Source organism: Pseudophryne corroboree, chromosome 3 (genome assembly GCF_028390025.1).
Source record: "Pseudophryne corroboree isolate aPseCor3 chromosome 3, aPseCor3.hap2, whole genome shotgun sequence".
NCBI classification, from domain to species: domain Eukaryota; kingdom Metazoa; phylum Chordata; class Amphibia; order Anura; family Myobatrachidae; genus Pseudophryne; species Pseudophryne corroboree.
The window spans coordinates 657,074,594-657,082,935 of record NC_086446.1 but is presented as its reverse complement, the minus strand read 5'-3'; the positions used below and the strand labels follow the sequence as shown (position 1 = coordinate 657,082,935).

The 8,342-nt window shown below is 41.1% G+C and overlaps 1 protein-coding gene across 1 annotated transcript; it reads left to right on the top strand.

Annotated features, from left to right (window-relative positions):
* Positions 1-2,006: 2,006 nt before the first annotated feature.
* On the top strand, positions 2,007-6,521 carry LOC135058126 (waprin-Phi1-like). The gene is made up of 4 exons (XM_063963723.1): positions 2,007-2,132; positions 3,266-3,454; positions 6,198-6,319; positions 6,404-6,521. The coding sequence occupies exons 1-4, from the start codon at positions 2,060-2,062 to the stop codon at positions 6,413-6,415; spliced, it is 396 nt and encodes a 131-aa protein (XP_063819793.1). The 5' UTR covers positions 2,007-2,059; the 3' UTR covers positions 6,416-6,521.
* The last annotated feature ends 1,821 nt before the right edge of the window (positions 6,522-8,342 follow it).

The window sequence follows — 8,342 nt, the reverse complement described above, 5'->3', positions numbered from 1 at the left end:
ACAGGGACAGCACCCATGTATTTGCACAGCATACAGGAGGACAGTGCCCCTGTACAGCACAGTTATAGCCAGGACAGCAACACCCATGTACAGCTGCAGCACCCCTAACAGCATATGAAACACCAGTGGCAGCCAGTACAGAACCTATAACATCACAGAGACACCATAGTGAGAGGACAACACCATAGAGAGCACACACAGACCCCACCTGACACCACCACCCACAGAGAGAGACAGAGGTCTGTCTCTCTCACTCTCCAAGTCCGGAGTAAAAATGGCGGCGATGTGTGGCTCTTTATATGGAATCCAAAACCCAAGAGAATCCAACAGCAGGATGATGACGTTTTGCCTCGTTCTGGGATCCGAGTCTGGCGAGAAGTCCAGAGCCGGACTCAATTCCCGGCTCAGATCGTGAAGTTGGGGGACACACACAGCAGATAAGGCTATATGGTAGACTCACTAACTAGTGATCCCAGCAAATGAGACATCAAAACAACTGGTAATTAACAACATCACAACTTTTTCTCTGGTAAACACATTCACCATTCTGCAGTTTTCTTCCAAATTCTAAAGACATACTCGTAGTTCGATTAGATTCTGAGGAAATAAACCCTAATGTGCGTGTCCATGTTGTAGAGTACATGTGCATTATCCCCCCCCCCCCCCTCCGCTTCATGGTTTTTCTATGGGAGTAAATCACAGCTTTGACGAAATATTCCTCAACAACCTGATCACTTATCAAAAGTCTGTGACTTTATTGCACATCTACATTACACATCTGATTTATCAAAATCGATCTTGTCACTGCGGAGAAGATGCTCTAATAAAAAAAAAAACCATTCTTTAGCCAATTAAATATATAGATTTCTAAAACAAGCAAAATTTAAGCTACATGCACGCAAAAAAGTCAGGTGACAACAGTTGTGTGTCGAGACAGCACATGTAAAAATTGTCAAAGCATGTGCAACTTTTACAAATCATGTCATGATTATACTGTTAGAGGAGGCACAAAGGATGGACAGTGTGCAAATGGTTAGATGCAGAGTATACTGCTACTGGGCACATCCATTCTACAGTACGTCTGTTCTCCTGATCTTTATCTAAGACATGCTGGAGATGTTTCAAAGAAAAATACACTTTATTCATGTTCGATGTTCTTGTCCTAGGCTGCAGGAAGAAAACCCACATCTCTCTCCTAAGATTTGTCCATAATATCTATATAACGTTACATTGTCTGATGTGATAAATAGTTATGATATACTGTATGTTTTTATGTCCACTATAGTGACTGTAATACATATTTTTAAAACTATGGGCTAGATGTAATGATGCCCGAAATCAACCATGCCTTGTAAGTGATTGCCCCTTTAAAAAAAAGTCAGAGATTGGTTGGTATCTCGCGCCTCTGGCGATCTCAGGCGTCATTACATTCTGCCCTATATTTTTACACTTTTATTTTGGTATGTAGGTCATCTGAATGTTATTATTAGCTATTTGATGTCTGTGGCAAATATTGTATTTAATGCCAAGAAGTGAGACAAACCTACCTTAATGTAAAATCAATAAATACTGTAGAAAATAGAATATTTTTTTTTGAATAAAGAACATTGGGTTCAGTACATAATAATTGTTCTGGCTATAGATAGTTTCCAAGTTGAGCAAGATCATTATTTTGTGATTTTAGGTCTTATAGCCTGCAACAAAGACTTTAAAGGAACGGTAAGAATAATCCAGGTTTCAACAGACAATACGATTCAGGAATACATTACATCATACATCACAAGACATACAGTATCAAATGATCATACACTATACAACTATATACAATGGTGAATTTATTTTCATTCATTAATATCATGTTTGCTTCTACTTTAAGACTTGTTTTACAATAGATTGATGTATTTTTGACTTGTTCTTTATAATTATTTTGTTTGACTTCCTCTGTGCGTGGGCTTGTAACAGTATATATATTATTGCCACCATACAGACATCACCCCAGCACACTGCCAGCTGCTTCCTTATTACTTTGGTATTGAGAGTTCTACGACTTCACTCCACAATGCTCAGAGTACTGATTTTCTCCGCACTACTGGCTGTGGCTCTATGTCATGACAGCAGCAGTGAAAGCCATGGTAAGAACTATATGATTTGCAGTATATTAGTTTAGTGTATATGTGCAGTAATGTAGACTAAAGTACTTTGATAGTGGTACACTGTGTAAGCAGAGTTGTGCAATGTATACATATATTCGTGTTACTGTGTACTGTGTATAGTATAAGCTGTACAACACCATGCACTTTATAAGGGCCATAGTGTGATGCAGTATTTATACAGGATTTGACAATAAATTCAAATGAATGTGTTTTCTTTCTTTCTTTCTTTCTTTCTTTCTTTCTTTCTTTCTTTCTTTCTTTCTTTCTTTCTTTCTTTCTTTCTTTCTTTCTTTATGTTCATGTGTACAACAGCAAAGCAGGACATATCAATAACTAAATGATAAGAGCTAATAATACAATAAGTGCCTGGTGGTGGGTGTCATATATAAAGATACATGCTGTTGATCTCTTTCTGTCCACAGTTTTCTGTCTCCATTTTCCTTTCAGTAATGTTATCAGTGAACCTGTTTCCTACACAGGGGCATATTAACAGAGGAGGAGGCCCGTGTGCAGCCTCCTCCGTCCAGGCCCCCTCCTCTGTAGCCAGAAGCACAATGGTTTGAGCACTAGGGGGCAAACACTGTATTGATCATGTTCAGATCTCTGGGGAAATGGAATGGCGGACAATTTCCCAGAGAAATCCTTACTGTACATGCGCACATCATTTTTCCCAGTGGTTTGTCGAGGGGTTCTGCTGCCGATGGGGGACTCTGGAGAGGAGTATTGAAAAAATGGATGCAGGATGTGTGGTGTGAGTTCCCTGGACTCCACACACCCACCACACTCTCTGCACCCATTATAGGTACACCCCTGCTCCTACCTACAGTGGAGGTGGACATTTCTAGGGTAGAACCATTATTCTTAGAAATGCAGTCAATCAACTCATTTGTGCCCCATGCCTCAGTTATGATACTCATTATGATATGATAATGTTGTGTCAGCCCACAAAATACCTTATTCTGCTGTACTAGATGACAGGAATACATTATAAGCCCCTCTCTCATCACCAGTTCTCATATCAGGAGGCGTGCAGGTTATTTAAAGGAATGTGTATCTAAATGAAAATATTACCAAGGAATAATGTTATTTGTTCTGTATATTTGTTTTCCCAGAGCATCTTGCAGAGAAGCGAGGCCACTGCCCACCCGTGTCCAGTAACTCTTCCGTCTCAGCTTGTTCTACACCATGCACGAATGGAACTAACTGCACAATTGCAAACTGCTCATCTGACACTAACTGCACAGGAGCCCAGAAGTGCTGTAACACTAACTGTGGACTAATGTGTGTGGATCCTGTGTACAGTGAGTATTTCTAACGTATGAAGTCAATTATACTGTACAGTAACCATTGTCATTGTACCTGCGGACTCACAGCTGGTGGTGGCTGGCAACTTTCAGACTGGGGCCAAACATAAGGAGGTGGTCCCAGCATTTCTACCAAACTGCACCAAAAAAAAAAAAAATAAGTTAAAGTCCCAGACTATATATTTTATTACTGACTCTGAATAGCTTATAACTATTTACACCTTAAAAACAAACAATATATTAAATATATATTAACAGTTTGAGTGCAAAAACAGTGATCAACTTATACCATTTAAAAATAATAACAAATGATCATTCTCAAGTGTTTGTTTTTTATTGTCAGTGAAATAAAATCAAGCCACAGAACTGACCCCATCGACTAAAATCAGTTCCCAGATCTGACCCCCTCTTCTTTCAAATCAGTCTCCAGATTTGATAGATCCCACCTTCCTTGTTAAAAAATACAGAATCTCACCCCTCTACTCCCTCATGAAAAATACACCCAGATTTGACTTCATTCAAAATTATACCACAATTGTGATCCTCTTTCCTTATTAAAAATTAGACCCCAGATCTGACCCCCCCCCCCCCTTTCCCTCATAGCACAAATCTAACCCCTCCCTCATCCTGCAACTTCCCTTTCCTCACTGAAATTTAGGGAACATAACTGAAATTGTCCTTCCACTAAAAGCCAGTCCCCAAATTTCTAAATCCCTTCCCCCATTGAAAATAATTCACAAATCTGCAGCTCTTCAAAATTAAAAATCATGCTCTTTTCAAACCCCCCCTCCACCACCACCACCTACAAAAAAAAACACCCACACACCCACAAAGACACCAAACCTCATATCAATGGGACAATCAAATCAAATGATTCATCCTGCCTTCAAGCACTCATCGTCTTTTCTTACAGCATCATGCATTCTAATTGGTGGATAGCTTCATCCACCAATCAGTCTGTGTGGAGACATCATAGCACTGTGATTAGTAACTGGCCAGAGCCATCCACCAATCATCATTGAGTGACCTAACAGCGAAGCTCTAAGTTGCTTGCATATGACTAGCATATGGCAACTGGCCAAGAGGCAGGTAGAAGATGCTGTCATTCTGTTTGCATGTATGAGCACAATCAGAACGGCTGAAGAGCATCCTCTGCTTGCCTCCCAGCCACCAGCCAAATGCATGCAGAGAGCACCAACAGTCCCCGATCTCAGTACCAAAGCACTTTGAACATACAACTGACTACTGTACTTTTCCCCAGAGATTGTCCATAATATAATTACACATTACAAAAGCTGGTGAGATCTACAACAATCTACAGTTCTTGCGGACGATCGCCAGATGATAACCTCACCCTGCCCCATCATTCGCCCCCCTGCACATTCCCCCCGCTCCCACGCCAATTTAAAAACACCCACCCCCCAGGTGTGTTTTTAAATTAAAAGCTCACCACTGAAGGGGTTAAATAAATATATATATTTCCTTTTATAGTTTAGCTGCTAATAACATTTTTATATGGATATGTTCCCATTATGGTTATATATGTTACTAAAAATGTGTGAATTTTATATTTATTAATGGTCCTTTAAATCCCATTTAATATGTGGTTGTAAGCTTGCAGACTCCATTTTTCCAAGAGTTTAACTTTAGCTAAACACATGGAATAGCGCAGGCAGCAATTAGAAAACCACAACTTTGCTGCAAAACCCCTCATGTGGGCTTGGGTTCATTGAACCATTGTGTGCCATTTTAGCCCTTTGGTGGCATTGTATTAGCGTTATGTATATTTGAGACCTCATTGTGTCTTAAATTAGTAAATATTGTATAATGTTAATCACCCTAAGGGGGCTATCCCACTAGCCACGATAACACGATCCATGATCGCGCTTAATGTTATCACCCCTTACCCCTGAAAAATCAGGTTGTTGCAGCCTGCGACATCCCGATTATCGCACCTATCCTATTACAAATCATCGATAACGGCAATCGCGTGATAATTCTACCTGGCAGAAGCATAGGAAAAGGTAGGGAAATGTGCCTGTACCCCTCAAAAATGCCAAACTAATATTGAAAAACTTTGGTTTATAGACGTCTGTTAGTGGACATAATATAACTAACTAGTGTTATTAAATTGTGTCATATGGCTATTATATGCATTTTTTTTAAATGCTGAAAAATGATAGAAAGCCATTTTTTTCAGCAAAATAAGTGCTCTCATTAAATCTGGGGTGCATAAAATTGGGTATAAGTATATATTTGGATTATTTTATGGGATTTAAAAAAAAGTGGAAACGGACTGAATACTCCCACCTGCAAGCCTAAAAACTTTTGTCCCACTCATAAAGCACCCCATTATACCTGTCCCATACCTTGTACCCCAATTTAGATCACTTTGCATTTTTTTAACCCAAAAATGACATCATTATTGGCTAATTAAAAATAATTAAAAACTTGTAAGTGCCTAATTAATCATTGGGAGGGGGGTATCCCAGGGGTTCTGAGCCAAATACCGACATTTTTAGTTTCAAATATGGATTTTGCACTACATAGCCCCAGTTCTGAGATGGCAAAGAGAAATCCGTGATAAACCCTGTGGAGACTTATCGCTGATAACTTATTGCCACTAACAGGAAACCGAATTATCGCAAAAGTGCGATATCGTGGCTAATAGGATACCACCCTGTTAGTACAAGCATATATTGTATTTTAAATAACACTTCTTTAACTCTGTTTATGCTAGAGACAATTTGTGAGGAGGATAATGACTGCGAAGGAACACTTGTCTGCTGTAAGAAGAGCTGTGTTCCAGAGTGTGCACCTCTCAAGCCAGTGAAACCACCCAAGAAACATGGAAAAGAATGGGTATGTCCATTTACCACTTCTCTTGTACATATTATGCTTTCCACAATCAGTCTAAACTTTGTATCCATCTTAATTTTTCATTAGAAAAGAAGATAAAATGAATGGTAGATCCAGGATGATCGTCCGGTTTGACAGACTACACAGCAAATGTTCATAAGATGATTATAAAGCACAAACTATTAAAATGTTGCAGAAATGCCAATTTGTGTTTGGTGTTTTATGTAGTGCTTTCTTACCACTTTCACACACATTTACTAGCAGATGATTTTTTTTTATATTAATTTTTAAATGTTAAGAAATCTGTGTTTTATCCCGGAAGCCCAACATCGATTAAGATCCATCTGAAATCGAACAACATCTGTCAAAAAATGGCCAATATCAAACTTTAGTAAATATACCCCATGGTGTTTACATTATTCTATTGCGCTAAGAGGAACCTTTGTATTCTTTTATATGCAAACAAATCAGAAAGGAAAACTATGGTCCTTAAAGTGGGTACACACTTGCCGATAAAGTAAACAATGTCGCTTATTTTACACTTCCTGAGCGACGTCATTTACCATATCGACTAGTGTGTACTCTGCCCATTGACGAGCGATGCGCGGGACCCGTGGGTCGTTAACTACCCCCGCTGTCGGCCGTGCATGCAGCTCAACTTGGACTGTCATTCAAAAATTGCATGCACGGCCCAGCCGCTGCGTGACGTCACTGAACGATATTGCTTGCATATCGCTCAGTGTGTACGCACTACCGACGACCACCGCTGCAGGGAAGGGAACACACTAGGCGACGTCGCTCATAGATCACATGCCTAGTGTGTACACACCCTTAGAAGCACACACTAAGTCGATGTCGGATGTAGTTGTGCATCCTGATTATGTTCATACAGAGTCGCAGTTGTGCACGAATAGAGAAGTGTATTATAAATGTATTGTGGGTTTCTGGGTGTCTGAGAGGTGGCTATTCAGATGCACAGAGATGGTCTCTCTTATTGGCATGTTATGTGGGTGTCCTAGGAGTGGTGTTTACATACACAGACGCTTAAATCACTCACAATGGAGGTCATAATTGGGGCAGATGCGATGGTGCTACCAATGGTTTCGTCTAAAGACTCAGCAAGTGGTATTACAGCACAGTGCCGTTTCTAGCGGCGGGCGAGCCTTGCAACTGCACAGGGCGCCCGCCGCGGCACTTTGTAGGTCCTTTTCCCCCTCCTCCCCCTTCCCGAGTACTCCTGTTCGGGGGGCGGAGTTTCGCAGAATGACGCGGTTGCGTCGTGACATCACGACGCAATCGCGTCATTCCGCGAAACTCCGCCCGCCGAACAGGAGTACCGTTGACAAGAGGAGGGGGAGCCAGCTGGAAGGAGGAGGCGGCCGGTGCGGGCCAAAGAGCGGGAAGAGCCACTTCATACTGTATGTAAGTAGTCTTTCTCTCTCTCCCCCCATTCTCCCTTCCTCTCCCCCCACTTGACACTAGCCTGCCGTACTCTATAAAATTGGGACTCTTGCCTGCAATACTATGTAAAATGGGGACACTTGCCTGCAATACTATGTAAAATGGGGACTCTTGCCTGCAATACTGTGTAAAATGGGGACACTTGCCTGCAATACTATGTAAAATGGGGACACTTTCCTGCAATACTGTGTAAAATGGGGACTCTTGCCTGCAATACTATGTAAAATGGGGACTCTTGCCTGCAATACTGTGTAAAATGGGGACACTTGCCTGCAATACTGTGTAAAATGGGGACTCTTGCCTGCAATACTATGTAAAATGGGGACTCTTGCCTGCAATACTGTGTAAAATGGGGACACTTGCCTGCAATACTATGTAAAATGGGGACACGTGCCTGCCGCAATGTGTAAAATGGGCGCATGTGCCTGCCGTATTGTATAAAATGGGGACTATTGCCTGCTGTACTGTGTAAAATGGGGACTCTTTCCTGCCACAATGTGTAAAATGGGGATACGTCCCTGACGCAATATATAAAATGGGGACATGTGCCTGCCGTACTGTGTAA

Coding starts and splice junctions, on each gene's coding strand:
- LOC135058126 (XM_063963723.1), top strand. CDS start 2,060: ATGCTCAGAGTACTGATTTTCTCCGCACTACTGGCTGTGGCTCTATGT. Junction 2,133..3,265: donor CAGCAGCAGTGAAAGCCATG/GTAAGAACTATA, acceptor TTGTTTTCCCAG/AGCATCTTGCAGAGAAGCGA. Junction 3,455..6,197: donor GTGTGTGGATCCTGTGTACA/GTGAGTATTTCT, acceptor TGTTTATGCTAG/AGACAATTTGTGAGGAGGAT.